Source organism: Podarcis filfolensis (genome assembly GCF_964270895.1).
Source record: "Podarcis filfolensis genome assembly, chromosome: 5".
Lineage (NCBI taxonomy): Eukaryota > Metazoa > Chordata > Lepidosauria > Squamata > Lacertidae > Podarcis > Podarcis filfolensis.
The window spans coordinates 27272069-27293214 of NC_139608.1; the positions used below are offsets into that span (position 1 = coordinate 27272069).

A 21146-nucleotide genomic window follows, 5' to 3' on the forward strand; every position below is an offset into this window, starting at 1 on the left:
GGGCGTACTTAGGAGTGGCTAGGGTTAGGATTGCCGCCTAAGACGATTTATAAAGATGAAAATGCTAGGTTACATATCCCCGAGGCTTCAAAATCATTATTTCAAAGTGATCAGATTTTCAGTAATTTTATTGGTTTTAATAAAGACATAACTGATAAATAAGCACACTTTGGTATTAAGAGGTCTTTGATGAGCTACGCTCAATTCTTTTTTTCTAAAATAATGGTTGGGGGTACTTTTATTTTGAGTAAATCACCATTTTATAGTTCAAATTGGGGGAAATACAGTAAATGGACAAAAATACAAAGATTCACAAAATGTTTAGGGGTATGTGTACCCCTGTGTCCCCCCCAGAAAAAAAGCACTGGCTATGCTTATTGTTGAGCTGACTAAAACAATAAATAAATTCAGCTGTTTGCTTGGTTTTCCTTGCACAGTTTAATGATTGCATTGAGGTTAGCTCTGACACAAGGAACTCCCCTGAACATAGTTTGTGGAAATGAAGTTCAGTCCCATTTCACAAAACGGAGGGAAGAATTGGAAAAGACTCTCCTCCCTGGAAGAGAGGGGAGTCGTTGTGGGCGGGAGACCGAGCTCCGCCCCTGGTAGGGGGCCTTAGCCCCCTCCCCTCCTTACCTGGCTGGTGCCCACGCCCACCGGAGGCAGCCAACCAGGTGCCTCCGGGGGGCGTGTGTAGCAGCTTAATGCTGTGGCACCAGCTCCGCCTCCTCCTCATTCGTCGTCGTCCCTCAGCGAGTCACTCACCCTCCACTCCCATTTAGCTCAGGGTCTAGGTTTTTGGCCTTGCTATGGACCTTAGGTTGGTCACCCCGGTTGTCTGGGGGGCCTGGTAGGAATTTTTCCATTTGGCATTAGGCTTTTTGGTTTTTCGCCTACCTCGTAGCAATCGTCACAACTTTTGTGGTATTGGTGGGTAGGTTAGGCATTGGATTCATGTGTTGTGCTGTGTCAAGGGCTAGGTGTGGCCATCGCCTATGTTATCTACCGTGGGTTATTCCGTTAAAGGAATCTGGCGGTCGTGTATTCCGTCCGATGCCTGCTTGGCGGGAGGCCATGACACGACCCTCGGTGACATCAGGGGGTGAGCCTATAGTTGGATTAGCATCAACAGGCTCCACCTACTGTTGAATAAACCCACCTCCTATAGTCATCCAATGCCTAAGCCAATACCTTTTCACTGCTGTAATCAATAAAGTTGTGGCCTTTCCTTGCCCATTAACCTTATATCACGTGTCCTTGTGTATTTATTTCACTTAGCGGGGGTCGGGCCCTCGATCCACAATATTCCTAACTTGTGAAATAAAAGTTATATATGAAAATTGTTAAGAGTGTCAGTATCTTCTAAGTATTTACCTTATCCTTTGAGTAATACGAATTAACTTTTTTCCCAGGTTGATGGGAGCACCTCCACATTAAGCATGAACATTCATTTCAAAAGTCTCAAAAAGCTGATAGAGGAGCAGACGTTTAGTGAAATCCTTATTCCTTTGCAATCGGTAATGATACCTACTTTGCCTTCGGCTCCTGGCACACATTCGAATCATGATCCTTTTCCTGGGTGTTGGCCTTACATTGCTGGCTTTGGTGACACAGTGAGTATTAAGGTTCTATGTTTAAATATATATTGATGCAAGTTAGCTCTTTAACATACAGTAAATTACTTGGCTGCAGAAGTGAATAGCAGAAAATAAAGAGAGGGGAAAGGGTCTTTGATAAGGAGAAGGATGAACTGGAGCCCTGAGGAGGTTGTCTGGATAACCAGTATATATATATGGACCGATGTAAAGTTTTGAGATTGTTTGGATTAGGTGTAGATTTCACCAAGAGAATACATTAAGCATTTTTTTCCCATGCTAAATTGTTGCTGTCTTTTTCTTTAGGTTGAAATCCTTTCCTCTCTTCAGAAACCCAAGAAGATTACTTTAAATGGTTCAGATGGGAAGTCCTATATCATGATGTGCAAGCCAAAAGATGACCTAAGAAAGGACTGTCGACTCATGGAGTTCAATTCCCTGATAAATAAGGTTCTTTCACTCTTTAAGTGTGTTTTGCAAAGCTGGATATTGGCAGTCCAACTAACCTTTTCACCCCCTTACTTTCCATTGGGGCTTTGTAGGAGTATTGCCTCATTAATTGCCCCCCCATCATGAAGTAATAAAGAAATAAAATTATATTCCCAAAAAGAAGAGACTTGAAACAAAACAATATACTGTTTGCTATATCAACTATAGCGACCATTTATTATATTTATTCAGGAACCCTCCTCCAGACTCTTTACTTTTGCAGTACAGTTGTACCTTGGATCCCGAACACCTTGGTACTTGGATGTTTTGCCTCCCAAATGTGAGTGTTCTGGTTTGCAAACGTTCTTTGGAACCTGAACGTTCGGTGGGGCTTCCTGCAGCCAATCAGAAGCTGTGCTTTGGTTTCTGAACGTTTTGGAAGTGGAACGGACTTCCGGAACGGATTCCGTTCAACTTCCAAGGTACAACTGTACTGAGAATTCTTCATTGCTAGGCATTGATGTCTGCATGCATGTACGTACGCATAAAAGACCCTTGAAGCATCCAAATCATTAATGAGCAATCTTGACCATTTTAATTCCAGTAGCCACAACCTTTCAGACGATATTTTTTTCTACAGAGCAAGCATTTGATCCAAGGATATGAGAAGAAGGTGAAACCTCTGTATCTGTTTTCATAACTCTTAATGCCCCATGGGCTTAGTCTAGAAGGCTATCTAGCTTTCCTTTTCTGAAAAACAGTGCCCCCCCCCCAAAATCTCTTCCTCTGATGTCACATACCATCCTGACCACTCTGACAACTCTTGGCTCACAGCAATCATCTGATATGCCAACCGTTACTGAGGAAGGCAGATGCTGATACATGTAACTAAACAGTTTGAGATACTGTAAGGTAAAGGTAAAGGGACCCCTGACCATTAGGTCCAGTCGTGACCGCCTCTGGGGTTGCGGCGCTCATCTCGCTTTATTGGCCGAGGGAGCCAGCGTACAGCTTCCAGGTCATGTGGCCAGCATGACTAACCCGCTTCTGGCGAACCAGAGCAGCGCACGGAAACGTTTACCTTCCCACTGGTGCGTTACCTATTTATCTACTTGCACTTTGATGTGCTTTCGAACTGCTAGGTTGGCAGGAGTTGAGATACTGTACATACTATTTTTCTTATTTGTACAACTATAATAAAGAACTATGGGATGGATCCCAGCCATTGCCAGAGTCCAGCAAATATTTCAGCTGAGGTCCTTTTCAAATGTGACATTGGGTATTTGGTGGTGGTTTCTTAAGCTGTACAGGGTTGTATTTAGTTAGCCTCCATGAATTGCTGCTGCCTACTTCACACTACTTTAGAACACCAGCTATGTATGCCCTTTTTGGCAGAAGAGAGAATAGCATTAGATAACTGGAAGAGGATGAAAGATAGGGTGTGTGTGTGTGTGTGTGTGTGTGTGTGTGAGAGAGAGAGAGAGAGAGAGAGAGAGAGAGAGGGAGAGATTTTATTTATATGGTATATATGGCATTGGTCTTATGGTTGGTGATATGTTTCTTCCATAGTGCTTAAGAAAGGATGCAGAGTCACGAAGGAGAGAACTCCATATCCGAACCTACGCAGTTATTCCTCTGAATGAAGAATGTGGAATAATTGAATGGGTGAACAACACTGCTGGTTTAAGAAATATCCTGATCAAATTATACAGAGAGAAAGGTAGGAAACAAAAGCCCTTTTTAAATGGAAGAATAAATAAATGTGTGAGTGACAACAGAAGATGTGGAAGGGAGAGTGTGGAATGTTACACAATCTTTCAAATTATGTCATGCTGGTCTCCCATGCTCTGATTAGTATACAGCGGCTGCGTTTTCACATTATGGTAAGCAATAAACTATAGCTTGCTACACATCAAAGTGTGCCTACTTTTTTCCTCCCTACTAGTGCTGAACAAAAACCAACTACAATACTTGGTTTACGGTTGTGCCCAGATCAGGGATCATATTTGCTTTACTCAAAACCAAACCATGATTATAAGCCTTGGTTTGTTCCTGGCTTAACAGGGATGTGGGTGGCGCTGTGGGTTAAACCACAGAGCCTAGGACTTGCCGATCAGAAGGTTGGCGGTTTGAATCCCCATGACGGGGTGAGCTCCCGTTGCTTGGTCCCTGCTCCTGCCAACCTAGCAGTTCGAAAGCACGTTAAAGTGTAAGTAGATAAATAGGTACCGCTCCGGCGGGAAGGTAAACGGCGTTTCCGTGTGCTGCTCTGGTTCACCAGAAGCGGCTTAGTCCTGCTGGCCACATGACCCGGAAGCTGTACGCCGGCTCCCCCGGCCAATAAAGCAAGATGAGCGCCGCAACCCCAGAGTCGGTCACGACTGGACCTAATGGTCAGGGGTCCCTTTACCTTTACCTTGTTCCTGGCTTACCTATTGTGGTTTGAGCAAAACAAGCCATGACCCCTAGTTTAAACGTTCAAGCTAAGCCAGGGACCTTGGTTTGCTTCCTCCTCATGTGATTGGGGAGGAGCAGGGAAGGAGCAAAGCAGGTGCGATTCACTTGTGCACTGTAAGCTGTGGCTTATGGCTTATCAAAAGGTGCAAATGTAGCCTCAGTGTTTACTCAACCTATCATCGCTGACTAGCTTAACTGTATAGCATTAGCTTACTGTGTCTAACTGATTTTTCTTTCATAGGTGTCTACATGACTGGAAAAGAGCTACGTCAATGTATGCTTCCAAAAACAGCACCTCTGTCGGAAAAACTGAAAGTTTACAAAGAAACTCTGCTTCCTCGGCACCCTCCGATTTTTCATGAATGGTTTCTGAGGAAATTCCCTGATCCTACTTCCTGGTCAGTTTGTTGCCCTGTACTATTGCATTTATGTTGCTGTCATGCCAAGGGTTAAAAAGAGAGCCAGTTGTAATGTAGCAGAAGCTGTGAGGGCAATAAGTTTATTCATCATAGTAAACTACATGGCATCTTGGTTTCTTTGCTGTGATCAGAAACATTTAAGTATAAGGGTATGAAGGCCCAAATAACCATGTGCTCCTATGGTATTTCTTCTTTCTAGGTACAGCAGTAGATCAGCCTATTGTCGTTCCACTGCAGTGATGTCAATGGTTGGGTACATACTAGGGCTTGGTGATCGTCATGGGGAAAATATTCTGTTTGATTCCTTAACAGGTGACTGTGTGCATGTGGATTTCAACTGCCTGTTCAATAAGGTGAGAAACTAAAACACTTCCATTGTCTGTCTCAAGTAATCGAAAACAATTTTGCTTTTCAAGTGACGTTGCACGGTTCAAAGAAGTTGCACAGCTGAACACTTGACAAACTAAAGGATTATGTTGGAAGTTACGTCATAAATATATTTCTGTGGTGTCTGCTTGAGGTACTCCTGTAAATGTTTAAGGCAAACTTCACTTCAGAACTTAGGATTATATGATGCCAAAAATATTTCGTTTTGGCATCCCAACGACCAAATCAGCTGCTATCAAACAGCCGCTTTATATAGCTTTTACGTGTTCATTATGCTCAGAGAAGATCATGACAAAGCGAAAAGCAAAATATAAAGATGTCAACTATATATGTATATGAGATCATTCAAAGTATCTGTTCACCTTTCAGATTTTACATAACAATATTAAATTTACAGTAGTGTACTGGTTGGTTAAGTTTCGTTGGAATTACAATCTTATGCAACAGTTAATGTGCACCACGTGAGAAGGGTAGTCTTACAAAATCCTACAATGAATTATTTTCTTTTGAAGGGAGAAATGTTTGATTTTCCGGAGATTGTTCCATTTCGCCTTACCCATAACATGGTCAATGGCATGGGTCCAATGGGGACGGAAGGTCTCTTCCGAAGAGCTTGTGAAGTTACACTGAGACTCATGCGTGATCAGAGAGAACCACTAATGAGGTACAATAGCAGAGATGTGAAAAACAGAGATGTGGCTATCTAACTTTACAATGTGAACTATTTAACCACTGTAAATTCCTAGCGAAAACGTTGCTTTTAAAAAAAAAGTCTGCCAGAGCATATGCATACAATCACTGGGTGATAGCTAATATTAGCCATACTCAGAGGGGGACATGTTGAAATCAGTGGACTGAAAAACTTAAATTCATAATTTCAGTGGGACTATTATTATTTAAATTTATATACCATCTTTTATCTGAAGACCACAGAGCACTCTACAACATAAAATGCAAAATACATAATATACACTAGTAGCCAAAATTGTGGAAACCTTTTGGAAAAAGTTTATTTCCAAGGTTTGATGGCTCATACCGCCACTTTTTATTTTTTGAGTAATACAATAAAATTATATATCAATGGAAAGATAATTTAATGAAGAATGTAATGCAACAAAGTTTGTTCAGTTATCTGTATTCTATCAAAATATATAGCGAAATAACCAGAAAAAGGAAGCACAACTGGCTTAGGTTGATATGCAATGAGCATGAGTGTTTAGAGAGTTGCATTACATTCTTCATTCCATTGATATATAATTTTATGGTATTACTAAAAAAAAAATTGTTGTTATGAGCCACTCAGCCTCAGAAATACACTTTCCCCAAAAGGTTTCCACAATTTTGGCCACTAGTGTAATATCAGTACAGTGGTACCACGGGTTACAGACGCTTCAGGTTACAGACTCCACTAACCTAGAAATAGTACCTCGGGTTAAGAACTTGCTTCAGGATGAGAACAGAAATTGCACGACGGCGGCGCAGCAGCAGTGGGAGCCCCATTAGCTAAAGTGGTACCTCAGGTTAAAAACAGTTTCAGGTTAAGAACGGATCTCCGGAACGAATTAAGTTCTTAACCTGAGGTACCACTGTAAAAGGAAAAAAGATAATACTCTCCCCCCATATGACTTTCTTGAATATCACCTACTCCGTTACCAAGGGCTTTACTTTAGCATTTTCGATATTGACATTGCTTCAGTCATGCAACCACCACCCCGTGGAATATAGCCTGTCAATACTGAATGAGTGCTATCACATTACACAGTTTCCCTATGCTTCTGTGACTCCTTTGATCTCAGTAGGCTGTATCCTGGGGCGGCTTGCATGGACAGAAAGCCTTTCTGCTTGTGGAGGTGGGAGTTTTCCCTCTCTTTTTTTCCATTTTCCTCTTTCAGCTACAAAACCTCCCTATGCTACATCAAACACTGTTTCTGAGGCTGCTCAGACCCTAGAATCAGCATATCTGGTATGGGCAAGAGGCATGCCATGGTGGGGAAATATGGAAAGCCTCGTTCCATGAGCAACATTTGACTCATGGTTCTTAGGATCCAACTGATATGCTTACCACTTTCTAAGGTATGCAGTATCATACATGTTGACCAGGAAGTAAGGTGCGTTGAAATGGGCAGGGCTTACCCCTGCATTTGATGAACTGGAAAACAATATGCCTATTAGTAAAAGCCAAAAATGAAATTGCACCTCTAAGTCAAAGGTGATCATCTGCGGGAAATGGTCTGAGAGTACATGGTACATTTCTGAGCAGGTCTGGCCCTGCAAGTTGCCCGGTTGGAAAACTACCTGGGAACTACCGTATTGGCCCGAATATAAGACACACCTGCAAATAAGCCGCACCTTTAAAATTCAAGGCTTATTTGTGGGTGCGGCCTGCCTCCTGGCACTACTGCCCTGAAGGCGGGGTGGCTGGCACTGGCGCCCAGTTCTGAGTGCACTGCACTACCACCTCCTGGCACTACCTCCCCAAGCCGGCGCCAAGAGAGGCTTGGGAATGGTGGGCGGGCTGCATGCTGTTGCCCCGTGCTCCTGGGCTGCTTCTTTTTGGGGGGGGGGCTATGCCGCTTTGCCAGCAGTGTAAGGTACGAATATAAGCCGCACTTTAACTTTTCAGGGTTGGAATGAGGGGGGGATGCGGCTTATATTCGGGCCAATACGGTACATGCAAGATGCTGTGAGCATTTTGAAGAAAGAGTGAGGTGTAAGTAACAACAAGTTCTGTTTGTGTAATGATTTAGAATTGCAGAAGTTGAAAGATGTATAAATAATGTTTCTTTCCCACCGAAACTACATGAATTTTCTTGAACCGTTAACTTTCCTTTGTTTTATATGTCATCTAGCGTTTTGAAGACTTTTCTCCACGATCCTCTTGTGGAATGGAGTAAACCAGTTAGAGGCAATACAAAAACTCTCGTGAATGAAACTGGAGAAATTGTCAATGAAAAGGTGACTTGGTGGGGGTGGGGACACCTTAAGCACAGGCAGGACTGTTAATTCATATTGTGTGCCAAAAATTCAAATTCTGTGCCAAGAAGTCCTACACTTGGGCTACGTACACATCATACATTTAAGATACATGACCCCCCCCCCTCACAATAATCCTGGTAGTCTATCCCTTATAGAGCTACAATTCCCAGCACCCTTAACTACATTTCCTAGGATTCTTTAGGGAGTCCATGTGCATTAAATGTATGGTGTGCATGCAGCCTTGGTGTACCAATAAATTATGCAAATTACAGTTGCTTAGTTTACAAGTTCCCTTTTTGAGCCAAATATCTGAAGTGGAATGCAAGTCACTATGAGTAACTGGAAGAGAGGAATGCCTGGCAGTAATTAATAAAAATAGCTATTAATGCAACTTTCAGGTGGGGGGCAGATGTAACTGCTGCTACTAAAAGATTACCTTCTAGTCTATTAATGCCACCCTTTTGTCATCTTGACTATTGTTTGCTTGCTTTCAGGCCAAGACCCATGTTTTGGATATAGATCAGCGACTTCAGGGTGTGATTAAAAACAGGAATAGAGTAAAGGGCCTGCCTTTGTCAATTGAAGGACATGTTCACCATCTCATTCAAGATGCAACAGATGAAAACTTTCTGTGCCAGATGTACCTTGGCTGGGCTCCGCATATGTGAACCTCTAGCATTTACAAATGAGTTGTTTTAAAAAAAATTGGGATGGGGAGGGTAGGTTCAGGGACACCTGTTTTTTGTTTTTTTAAAAACATTTCCTATCATTTCTGCTTTGGTATTTTCTGCTAGCACAACTATGTGTTTCAGTGTGTAATTTTGTTCATATTCCATATTTGTATATAAATGCCACTTGTATTTGAAAAGCCATTTATACAGATTATTAAAGAGCTGAAACCTTTCATTTTAAAAAGTATGAATGCAGCATTTTAGCTATTCAATATTTCTATCTTTTATCTCTATTAAAAGGGTATGCACAATACCTAGATTATCTCCCCATTCTACATCTGAAAGGCCTTTTTTAAGTGCCCCAACTACTAAGTTGGGTTAAGTAGTACTAAAGTGGTAATAAAACTGGTCCCAATGTAAACGCTTCTATATTTCAATTGCAAAACCCTGTTAATGCACAGGATTCTGGATATCTGTGGCAGCTTATTACCATTTTAGCATTTCATACAGCAGAGTTTTCCAAACTGCTCATGTTGGCGACACACTTTTTAAACATGCATCATTTCGTAACACAGTAATTCAGTTTTACTAACTAACTGGAGGTTAAAGTAACCCCTTTCCAGTCCCGGAAGGAGCATGGGGAGCTTTTACGTGACACACCTACACAGGGCAGTCAACACACTAACCCAGGTCAGGTAACTGTGGTGATGGGGTGGCAATGGGTAGGGCTGGGTGAGCCAGAGCTGCTAGTTGCTGCTGCCAGTGCTGGGCCCAGTGGCAGCCTGGGCCTGACTCTGCAAGACTCAGGGTGACATTTACTCCAGCACCTAGTGGATCAGAGCCTTTGGATGTTGCCAAGGGGTGCAGGCCCTTCGACAGCGTTGGCCCGGCTCTGCAAGGTGCAGGGTGAAATCCACCCCAGCGCCTAGTCAAATGGGGTCGTCTGGTGCCGCTGACTTGCATCTAGTCATGGGTATAATTCATGGTTATTATAAATTAGTGTATCTAACCAAAGTGCACTCAAAATTATTGGTGGAGTCTATTCCACCAATGCTGTATGACAGATTTCCCAACTCTGTCGCGACACATTAATGCAGTATTTCCTAACCTGGGGGGTTCTTATTCCAAGGATGGAATAAGACCACACATTAAACAAAAGTGGTGTGAGAGCTTTCTGAGCTGCGATACTTTGAGAGTTCTAAGAGAAGAGGAGAAAGGGGTTGGCCAGAGGTAAAGGAGGGCAGAGGCTCAGTTATGTTGACTTCCACTGTCTGAATACCAGTTGCTGGTAGTTCCGCTTTTTGGCCATCTGGTTTGGCCATTGTGAAGGATTGGATGTTAAGAGTTGCAGCAAGTAGAATCCCTGATTTGGACCTTGTGTAGAGTAGAAATGAATTTGCTCTCCACCATGACGAGTCTTAAAATGGTTACTTCATATTTTGTAAACTTTTGTAACATATTGCTCTTAAACAAGCAAGCAATGCAGTCCAGTCTTTTTAGTCCTTAATATAGTTCACTAAAACTGCCTCTCTTTAGTCTGAGAGAGATCCTGACCTAAACAATCTGTTTGTTCACCATTGCTGAGCTTAGCCACTACTGCTGCTGCTAGCGCTCCATTGCTAACTTAAAAAGCTGAGTCCTCAGGTTTCACCTTCATTCTGTGAGACAGTTTTTCCTGTGATGAGTCATCCTTAAACACTCTCCTTGCTGTATTTACCTAGAGACAAACCTCTCTTGCCTAATGCAAGATTTCTACATAGGTTTTCAAACATTACTTTTACTGCATAGCTTTTAAACCCATATCTTTCTCATGCATTAGAAGAAGTAACCTGTTGTGATAAGAATTTTAAGGTCTTAGATATATAATAAATGTACCAACCAAGCACGTAAATACATCAGCACAGGAAGACCGACCTGAAACCATTTTTTATTCCCAAATTGACCAAATGTTTTCTCTGCAAGGTCAAAGGAAAATGGAAAAGCCTCCCCGTTGTCTTTTTCCTTCACAAATCCTGTCTTAAGGGTATGTCTGTGTTTGAATAGGGTGTGCCTGTGAACTGTCTCAGGAACTAAGTATCATTACAAAGTATTTATCATTACAAAAGACTGGCAAGGCTCCTCAAGTAAGCAGGGTATCCAATCAAGTATGGTAACCTGCCAGACAGGAGATAAACCACTCAGATTTCTGCTGTAGACCGCCCTTTCTGTGATGTATATATGATGTATGGAAGGGTGGTCTTGAGCTCCAGGGCAGGGAATTTAAAATGTCTATATAAGGGCAGACACACCTTGGTTCTGGGTCCTCCTCCCTTCCTGCATGTGAGGGGAGCACCCTGTTGCAACAGATCAATAAAGATCAGGCTTACTAGCTGCTTTGCTTCTCAATATTCTCTGGTTGGCCTCTGTTATTTTCTCCTACCAATAGGGAACCTACGTAAGGAGTCTATATGGGCTCTTGGATACCCCATAAGGGAAAAAGGGCAGATGATAGTGTTGTAAACAAAATCAAGCAAGGCAAAAGCTGCACTTTCTAAAATTCCTCCTTTTGTACCACTATTGAAGACAGGAGAGGGGCTTCCCCTCTTGTGCTACTTCAGGACAGTGACAGCACCACACTGACTTCTCAGTCTGCTTCTTGACCACCATGACCCACTCAGACTTTGCATGAATTTTTAAATGATCTAGCGCAGGGTTTCCGGTTATTTTTATTACATACCTTTTATGCCTTCAGCAGTTGTGTGACAACCTTAAATACTATTTACAAACAACAGCTCAACTTTCGAGGTCGAAAGTCATTTTACTCCATCCCTTCTTAGCCACCTCCCCCCCCCCCCCAGTAAAGCAGCACATAATTTTTAATGAGATAAATATAGGATTTACTCCCAAGTATATATACACAAGATTGAAAGTAAAGTGTAAGATTCCTGACCATGCATTAGATCAAGGGTGACTAAATCCAAGCTTTGGAGTCTTGTCTGACACCCCATCAAACTTTTCTCTCCCCCTAACCACCCCACAACTTTGGTGATGGCAAAAAGAGATAAATTTGAACTAGACAACACTGGGATAGGAGAAAGGCGGGCAGCAAAAAAAACCCCGCCTTTTCTCTCGTCTCGCCCTTGAATGTCCGGAAAACTCCGGACGTATGGCAGCGCGTAGAGATTTCCTTTAAAAATAGCTCAAAAACTTTGAGATTTCGCCAAACAAAACAACACAACCAAAACTTTTGCGTCCGGATTTTCACTTTTTGAAATAGGACAACCCTAGCTCCGTACACACGACACACGCTAGCACCGCAGGTTTCAGAAACACAAAAGCGGCGGCTGCCGGCCTGCAGTTCCCGCGGCTTCCGGCAGGGTTCGCCATTGCGGAGGGCGGGCCTCTCCCCGCCTGCCTTGTTGACCCTCTGACGCAGTGCCGGTCCGCTCTAGGAACAGCTGCTCCGTGAGCAAACTCCGGCCCTCGCCCGGAAGAGAGAGGTGGTTTGTTTTTGGCCTGTGGCGGCGGCGGCGGCGGTCGGTTGCTTGTTGTGTCGGGCAGGGCTGGCGTTAAGAGCGGGCATCTGAGGGCGAAGAGCAGCAGCAGCCGCCATGGGAGTGCCGAAATTTTACCGTTGGATCTCGGAGCGGTACCCTTGCCTCAGCCAGGTGGTGAAGGAGCATCAGGTGAGAAGCGGCTGCCGGTGTTGCTCTTTCCTCTCTCCCGTTCTTGCATGGAGGGAAGGGGCGCTTCTTCTTTCCAGGGCGGCTGTGCTCGGGAAAGATGTCTCGGCACCTCCGAAGGGCTCCCCGGAAAACCCCGCTTCGACCCTTTTTCCTGAGTCGCCGCCTTTGCCCAGGGAAGCCTCGTCTTGGCGACCCGTCCTAGAGAAGTTCTCCTTGCATTTTAGGGTTTCTGCCTCTATCCCGTCAGCTGGGCTTGCCGACTTACCTATGTGTTACTGATTATTATTATTATTGTTATTATTTTAAACTCCTTATATATGTTGAGCTCCTTGGAAAAGGGGGACTATACATGTAGTCGTGCTCATCGTTATCTTCAAATAACGACGACAATGACATTTATATTATCTGTACCATTCCCATCTGACTGGGTTTCCCCAGCCACTCTGGGCAGCTTCCAGCATATCTAGCAAAACAGCAGCAACAGCAATAATACTATCCTCTCCACAGGGAGCCACAGCTTGGAGAGGAATGCCCTGTAGGGAAAGGGTGTGTGTTGTGTTGTTAAGTTCATCCGAAGATCACAGGGGTTCACAACATAAAAAAAACAAAACGAGAACACAAAATACATAACAACCCTCCCACCCCACAAACAAGCCAATAGCCGCCTTCCCACAAACACATTTAAAAGGCCGTAGAGTGTCCTTTTCTCCTTGCAGCCTTCCTTCGTTCCTGGCTGCAGCCATCTGTGACTGCTTTTCATTTAGAGAAGAGGAGCAGGATGGGGGAACTGTTACAAACAACTCAGGGACGCTTTGTACTTTGATCCTTCACTGTGAAACGCTTCAGCTTTGGGAACGATGCCCTGAACACACTTGTATAGAAATACCTGCATTTGCCAGCTAACAACAGGCAGCTTTACTCTGCCTGAATTCTGAGGAGCAGGGAAAAACTGTGTGCTTCCCCATTAGAAATTGGTCCAATAAAATACATGGTTGAATGGGAGTGAGATTTTACCCAGAGGAAAGAGAATGAAGGTGATGGAGAATGAGCCAGACTGCTGAATCGGAAGGATCCTCTGACCTGGAGTGGAGTTGCCAAAATCCTGAATTCATTCTTGCTGCAAAGATTTATGATGAAGTGGTAGATAAGTCTTTCTAAGTAAACAAACTATAAATAAATAAGTTCCATTGAACTCTGGAACTTTAAACACACAGCATTGCATTGCCAACCACTGTTGCCTATTTGATAACCTTTGACTACAATTTATCCTGGTGATCTACCAATTACAGCTTTTTTTGGTTAAGGAACCGCTGCTTTGAATGAATGTAAAATAGTGGCTTCTGATTTGAAGGTGGTGTCACCTGAGAGCGCCATTGGTGTCATTGTTAAAGTGTTGGACATGGTGGTGGTATCTTCAAGTCCCCACGCAGCCCTGAGGATCATTAGATGACGTTACACTCTCAGCCTAACCAACTTTACAAAGTTTGTTGTGAGGATGAAATTGAGGAGTGGAGAAAAGGCAGAATAGGAAAATAGTAAAATTAATTATTATTTTTTTAAAAATGTTTTAGAAAGCTGTAAAACCAGACACTGTAACTATAGTTACTGTTAAATACAGGGGTGGCTAACCTTTTTTTGGCCAAACCATCTGAGGTCCATTTGCCAGCAGGTGGATTTAGCTACCTCACAATCTTATTATACAGAGTCCTCTTCTCAGCTGCTCTCTATAGATCATGTGAGGAGGGGTGGGGCTAGCATCCCCCTTCACCCATCAAATGAAGAGTCTGACAACCAGGGAGGGGGCTGTTTGAATCTCCCATCAAAGCACCAGGCTAAACAGAGAGGTTTATACAATTTCTCCTATCCCAGTGTTGTCTAGTTCAAATTTATCTCTTTTTGCCATCACCAAAGTTGTGGGGTGGTTAGGGGGAGAGAAAAGTTTGATGGGGTGTCAGACAAGACTCCAAAGCTTGGATTTAGTCACCCTTGATCTAATGCATGGTCAGGAATCTTACACTTTACTTTCAATCTTGTGTATATATACTTGGGAGTAAATCCTATATTTAATTTTCCCTAAGTAAATATGCCTTGCGATGCATGATAATATACAGATTGTAGCCTTCCATTCAGGGAGCAATATTTGCTTGTAGTTTATTTTAATTTATAGCACCAGTATTAATATGCTTGAGGACTTGCTAGGAAAAAATGTATTGACACATAGCCTGATCATGTTCCTAGGTAAATTGCAGGTTTCAATTCTCTATGGAAATACTTAGCAGGTTGGTTTCACTTTTGTTTCTGTTAATGTGCTCTGTTGTTTTCCATTCTCACACAGAAGTGCTGCTTGCAGTGGTGAAATGTTTTTAAACTGGAGCCATATTTTCTATTTCTTCCAGCAATAATTAAAAATGTCTTTTTTCCTCCAGAATTTATATGCTGCCTTTCAAGACAAATGGGAAGGTTGCTCACATAAACCAAATGTAGAATACAATTTAAAACATTTCTATTACAATTACAGAAACTGAAAAAGACCATCTAAAAACAATATGCAATAAAGTACAGTAACATCACTGTCATGTGATACTATCATTTTGGTTAGCTGTTTTGAGTAGCACTTTAACCTTGATAAAGGAACTTGACTTTGGAGTGACCTTGACTCGGCAGTTGCAGTTTCAAATGAAGTACCAGATGCTAAAGTCGGTGTTTTGTGGGATTGTTTTTAATTTACACTGGCAAGGTACTGCTGGCTATATGCCTGACAATGTGCCCCTTGACCCCGGTCCTTCCTGGCTTGTTAAATCTAGGGCATTTGACTAGTTGGTTACAGAGCGTGGGTAATACTTCATTGTGTGACAGGGTGGAACAAGACAAACCATGAACTTGGGTTTGGAAATAATTTTAAGTCAAACCATAGCTTGGCTGCAGATATGACAGCAGGACTATGAGACAGGCAAAGCAGCTATGCTTTTTACTGTGAGTACCTGCATAGTCACACATTCATGCTAAGTTTGGCTTAACATTACAATGGGACTGGTAACTGCTGTGTAAGGGAGAATAATATAGCAACTATTGGTGGCTTCTTTGCTGCTAGAAGCAGAACACATTTCTTGAATAAAGGTAAAGGGACCCCTGACCGACTCTGGGGTTGCAGTGCTCATCTCACTTTACTGGCCGAGGGAGCTGGCGTTTGTCCGCAGACAGCTTCCAGGTCATGTTGCCAGCATGATTAAGCTGCTTCTGGTGAACCAAAGCAGCGCATGGAAACGCCGTTTACCTTCCCGCCGGAGTGGTACCTATTTATCTACTTGCACTTTGATGTGCTTTCGAACTGCTAGGTTGGCAGGATATGTAAACAATCAGACTGCATTGTTTCTTATCAAGCCCAAAATTCTATAAACAGCAATTCCAGAATGCACAGTTAAAAATTATGAGCCCTCCTCCAGAGGTGGAAGTAACACATGAAATAAGTATTTCATATACAGGTATGGAATCATATCTACAGAAAGGAGGAAGATGGAGCATAACATTTTTTGCTGGGTGGATGAATAACTGCTACTTGTATTTATTAATGGCTCTAATATGTTTCCTAGATTCCAGAGTTTGACAACTTGTACCTGGACATGAATGGTATCATTCATCAGTGTTCACACCCTAATGATGATGACGTTCACTTCAGAATCTCTGAAGACAAGATCTTTGCTGATATATTTCACTATTTGGAAGTATTGTTTCGCATTATTAAACCAAGAAAGGTTTTCTTCATGGCAGTAGATGGAGTTGCTCCAAGAGCAAAAATGAACCAGCAGCGTGGAAGACGTTTTAGGTGTGTGAGTTCTTCCTTGTTTGTTTGTTTGTTTGTTTGTTTGTTGTTATTGGTTCCCTCGTACCTCTTCTGAATGCATAAGTTATTCTCAAGCCGTGGCAGTTAATACTGTATCTGTTGCTAATTTCCCCCCCCCCCCCCAAGAAATGCTGTGTTCCTTCCAGGGTTTTTGGATGCCTTGCTGGATAAGCAAAAACGAAAGAAAGAAAATGAAAATAAATAGTTGCCAGCATCCCCAACCTGTTAGCCCACCTGCATTAATTTTTTCCCAAGGAAAAGGCCTGCATGCATTGTTGGGTGACATCCTACGTAATTTTTCTATGCACCTTTGGGAAGTGCTATAAAATGCTTTCAGAAGCCAAGAGGCACGTCATCTACCAGATGGAGGAGAAAGGATGCACTTTTGGGTGCCTCTTCTCAGAGATGTATGGAATACCTCTTGGCAGTGTCATCCAATGCACCCGCCTGATCTTTCCCAAGGGAAAGTCTGGGAGGAGTGTGCACTGTTGAGCATTGCTTCCCAAGGATGCAGAGGGGAGTATGTTGTGTTGTCCACTGCTGCGATAAAGCAGGAACCTTCAGGCAGCAGTGTCCTCTACTTTCCACCAGCTTTCCTTCTCTGAAGCAGCAAAGGTTGACAACCTTTGCCTGTTTGGCCCTTTCTAGCTAAGGCTTTTCAGGCTTCTTTGCCATGCAGCTGCCGAACAGTCCCTGGTCTTCCAACCACCTTTGGAGCTGTGAAGTGGCAGGAATTGCAGTGCAAATGCTTGGACAATCCTACCCAGCTCTATAGCTTCAAAATAAGGATTAAGACTGGCTGCTTTTTATGCTTGGCAGTTCATAGCACCGTACTAGTCATAGAGAGCATATTTGTTGAAGTCTGGGTGCTGTGCTGCTTACTTACTTAAAAATACATCTGCCCCACCCCACTTTGGCCTTTATATTTGTATATCTCAATACTGATATGTTTTCTGTGTTACTGTGTTTTGGAAGCTTCTACATGTATGGGAGCTGACATTGTAGCTGATGGAGAAACCAATACTTGCTTTGAGCTCATGGTAATGCACTTGGGCGTCTTAAGAAGAGGGTCTCTAAAATTATTAGAAAGTTTAGCTCAGCTAAGTTTCATTTCAGCAGGATTTAAAAGAAAGCTCAGGTTCCTTTGCATTATGTTCCACTAAACACAATAATACAAATCCAATTAGTGTGGGTTAGCTAAATTAATGATTGTCTTGGTTAAAAAGATCATTTGGGACTGGGATTGGAGTAGAAGGGCTTGGAATTTTAGTGCATGAGTGTGAGCTATAAAGCAGAAAGTCTCTGTTTAAATCTCGCATCCTCTAATTCACTGAGCACCCTTAAGCACATCACTAACTCTCAGCTTATCCCCCTCCTGTCTGATAAAAACCCACCCCTTACACACTTTTTGTGCTATTATTGATATTATGTATATGAAGAGATGTGCATACTTTACAGCACTAAAATGCTAAATATTGTTACAGGTCAGCAAAGGAGGCAGAGGACAAAATAAAGAAGGCATTAGAGAAAGGAGAGACTCTTCCGACAGAAGCTAGATTTGATTCCAATTGCATTACACCAGGTAAAGGAGTCTGCTTAATTTTTAATGTTCGTACATTCGGGTGCTAAGCTGCCATCTGGAATTGCATCCTTCTTTCTGCCCCTTACAGCTCATTTGAAATTAAAGGATGTGGTTTTCAAAAGTGCTGTAAGACAAAGGTTTCTAGCAATTATCTCAGGTGAATGCTTTTTGGAAATTAATGACTTGAAAATGGTGGCAAATTGATAATCAGGCTTATTGTTATGAGACTGCTCTTGTGCGTTGGACTATAGAAAAAACTAGCAGTGGTTTGTTTTGAGCTATGGTTACAGTGGCAAATGTTTGTCTTTATCCCAGGGTAACTTTGGAAACCAGAAAATATGTAATGTATAGAAATTACGTGTGGTTATAGTCAACTAAAATTTCCTATCAGATTCTTTTTATGCCCAAGAGCATTTAGACATCCAAACACAGATTTTTGAGCGGTCTTTGGTTTGATGATCTAAGGCAGTCTCTGTTTTTGAAATTCTGAGATAAGAAGTGTTAAGTGAAGCAAAGAAAGTTAAAAAAAAGGAAGTAGCAATAAACACCGCATGGAAAATGAGTGTAACATTGAACACACTAGCTATACTATATTGCATTTTTCTATTTCATTAGTCAACTAGGACATTTTACCTTATGATACAAAAATAGAAAAAAAATTTCCATGCACAAATGCTAAGAATCCCGCTTCTCCAGCTCATGTTGATTCCAAAGAATGCTGTGTGACTTTTGAGCAATTTTGGCCCATAAAAGCTGTGAGCAAGACTTTCAAAATGGAAGTTAAATTCATTTTTATCTCCATGGGGGTACAGAGTCACTTAAGCTAAATCCTCTTTTCTCTTATCCCTGTTGCTATTCTTTGTCGAACTACTATAAACTGGAAGTCACAAATTTTCTGGTTCAGGCACAACTCTTGAGACTGGAGAACCAGGTAATGTCTTCCCTCAAAAGTCTAGATCAGCAAGTGCTTAATGCATGGGAATCTCTGACGCTGTCTTTACCAGAAACAGGAAAACACAGTTGAAGCAAAATAAAAATGCTGAAATTCCAAAACACATTTTAGAATTCTGAACAGTTTATACTGTCATAATGCCATCTTTAATTGTAGTATACCATCTATTTTTGTGTGAAACATTGATTTCTAAAAACGTGTCTCTCTTTGTAAAAGGTAAAATGATTGTTTGTTTTCCAGTTCTGTTGATTGTTAATCTTTTCCAGTGAAACAGGTTTTAATTCTTTTCTGAGATTTCAGTCTGTGAAGATTTAACTTTCATATTTATGTTACTAGGGACTGAATTCATGGCCAGGTTGCATGAACATCTGAAGTATTTTGTAAATATGAAGATTTCAACAGACAAATCCTGGCAAGGCGTAACTGTCTACTTATCAGGCCATGAGGTTACTTTTTACATTAGTAATTTCTTACAACATTAATATTAAACAAAGCAGTATTTATTAATTTTATTTTGTTCTTTTTTTGTTCAGACACCTGGAGAAGGGGAACATAAAATTATGGAATTTATAAGGTCAGAGAAAGCAAAGCCTGACCACGATCCAAACACAAGGCACTGTCTGTACGGTTTGGATGCTGACTTGGTACGTTCAGATTGAAAGTGTATGCATGGGAATGTGTAGATTTGGGAATTAAATTCTGGATATAAATGTATGTGGCTATTAACTACAGTGTCTCTTCAGACTGCAATAAATGCTTTTACGTGTGCCCAGAGATTTCTCACCACCCTCTCACATCATAACCTGATCTTGAATTCCGGCAAGACTGAGCCACTGTGAGTGACGTGTTCCTGTGACAGAAAAATTGGTCAACTGCCTGCCCTGGACAGGATTGCAGTCTAGCTGAAGGCGCAGTTAACTCTGTCTGTGGGTGCTTCTGGAACCAGCTTTGTCTCTGGAGGCCCAGGTAGCCTCAGTAACTAGAAGCATTTTTTACCAGCTATGCCTGGTATGACAGCTACAGCCAGTCATTCCAGGACCAGGAGAGTTTGACCACAATAGCGACCACTGGTGATTTCACGATTAAATTACTACACTGCAGTCTGTGTGTGACTTCTCTTGGGCTTGATCTGGAAACTACAGCTCGTGCAGAATGAGTGAGACAGGCAGGAGTGAGGTGCTCTGTCCAGAGATCTGCTCTGGTTGCTGATTTGTTATTGGGCCAAGTTCAGGGTGTTAATATTAGTATATAAAGCAGCTTGTTGCAGGTTCTCCTTAGCCCATGTGTGCTCTCTTGACAGCTTTGATCTGCAATACTGTTACACATGCCACACAATATTGATTTTGCACATGAAAGAAAAAGTTTTTTTAGTGTAGCTGAGCCTGCGCTTTGGAATTCCCTGCCCATTGACATAAGGCAGGCATTTTCGCTGTGCAGTAGGCCCTTAACTTGTGCACTTCAAATTTTTTACACACATGGCAAAAAAGGGAGAGGAAATAGAGTTCTGACTTCAGCAATCCCACCTCCCATTGAACCCAATGAATTTTTATTTTAGGCACAATCCCTGGAACATAACCTCTATGTAAGTTGCAGGCCTAGTGTGTTCTTTTGACAATATTTTAGTACTTAAAACATATTTGTTTAGGCAAGTCTTCTGGACACACTGATGCTGATGTGTTTTAATCTTTCTTTAGTTTTGATTGTTTTTTATTTAATTTTGATTTTTTTAAAAAAATGTTAATTCCTTGTTTATAACTGTTTTTAATATTTATCAGAAACTGCTTAGAGCTTTTGTTACAATCAAGTGATACTTAAATTTTGTGAAAAAGTTAAGAAAAATAAAACTCTTGACTACAACCTTTTGAATTTGTGTGGGCTTGAAAAGTAGTTTAAGTAGTGTGGCAACTACTAGAGGAATGCTATTGGAAGAAGGGGGCACTCGCCATGCATGAGTCTCATTGAGATCATTTTAGATCTGGACCCGCTTGCTTTCCCATAAAAGAACTAATAATTCAGAGTTGCAGCAAAATATTTTAAATATGCTTACCTCAAAAACAAAGTGTCTTGTGGAACCTTAAATACTGACAAATGTATTATGGCATAAGCTTTTGTAGACTCAAAGCTACTTTGTTTAAGTGACTGGTTTTAGGGGTAAAAACATTTAAAATGCTT

The 21146-nt window shown here is 41.9% G+C and overlaps 2 protein-coding genes across 2 annotated transcripts in view; both read left to right on the forward strand.

The window, feature by feature from the left end:
• Positions 1 to 9178, forward strand: part of ATR (ATR checkpoint kinase) — a 48750-nt gene extending 39572 nt beyond the window's left edge. The window contains exons 40-47 of the mRNA XM_083613625.1: positions 1413 to 1613; positions 1902 to 2045; positions 3594 to 3744; positions 4723 to 4879; positions 5100 to 5253; positions 5800 to 5951; positions 8137 to 8242; positions 8758 to 9178. Coding sequence (XP_083469751.1) covers positions 1413 to 1613; positions 1902 to 2045; positions 3594 to 3744; positions 4723 to 4879; positions 5100 to 5253; positions 5800 to 5951; positions 8137 to 8242; positions 8758 to 8931 — 1239 coding nt within the window. The 3' untranslated portion in view covers positions 8932 to 9178. The remainder of the gene's footprint in view (positions 1 to 1412; positions 1614 to 1901; positions 2046 to 3593; positions 3745 to 4722; positions 4880 to 5099; positions 5254 to 5799; positions 5952 to 8136; positions 8243 to 8757) is intronic.
• A 3169-nt stretch (positions 9179 to 12347) lies between these two features.
• Positions 12348 to 21146, forward strand: part of XRN1 (5'-3' exoribonuclease 1) — a 44338-nt gene continuing 35539 nt past the window's right edge. Inside the window, exons 1-5 of the mRNA XM_083613666.1 lie at positions 12348 to 12599; positions 16190 to 16422; positions 17925 to 18022; positions 19311 to 19420; positions 19508 to 19618. Of these exons, the coding sequence (XP_083469792.1) occupies positions 12525 to 12599; positions 16190 to 16422; positions 17925 to 18022; positions 19311 to 19420; positions 19508 to 19618 (627 nt within the window). The 5' untranslated portion in view covers positions 12348 to 12524. The remainder of the gene's footprint in view (positions 12600 to 16189; positions 16423 to 17924; positions 18023 to 19310; positions 19421 to 19507; positions 19619 to 21146) is intronic.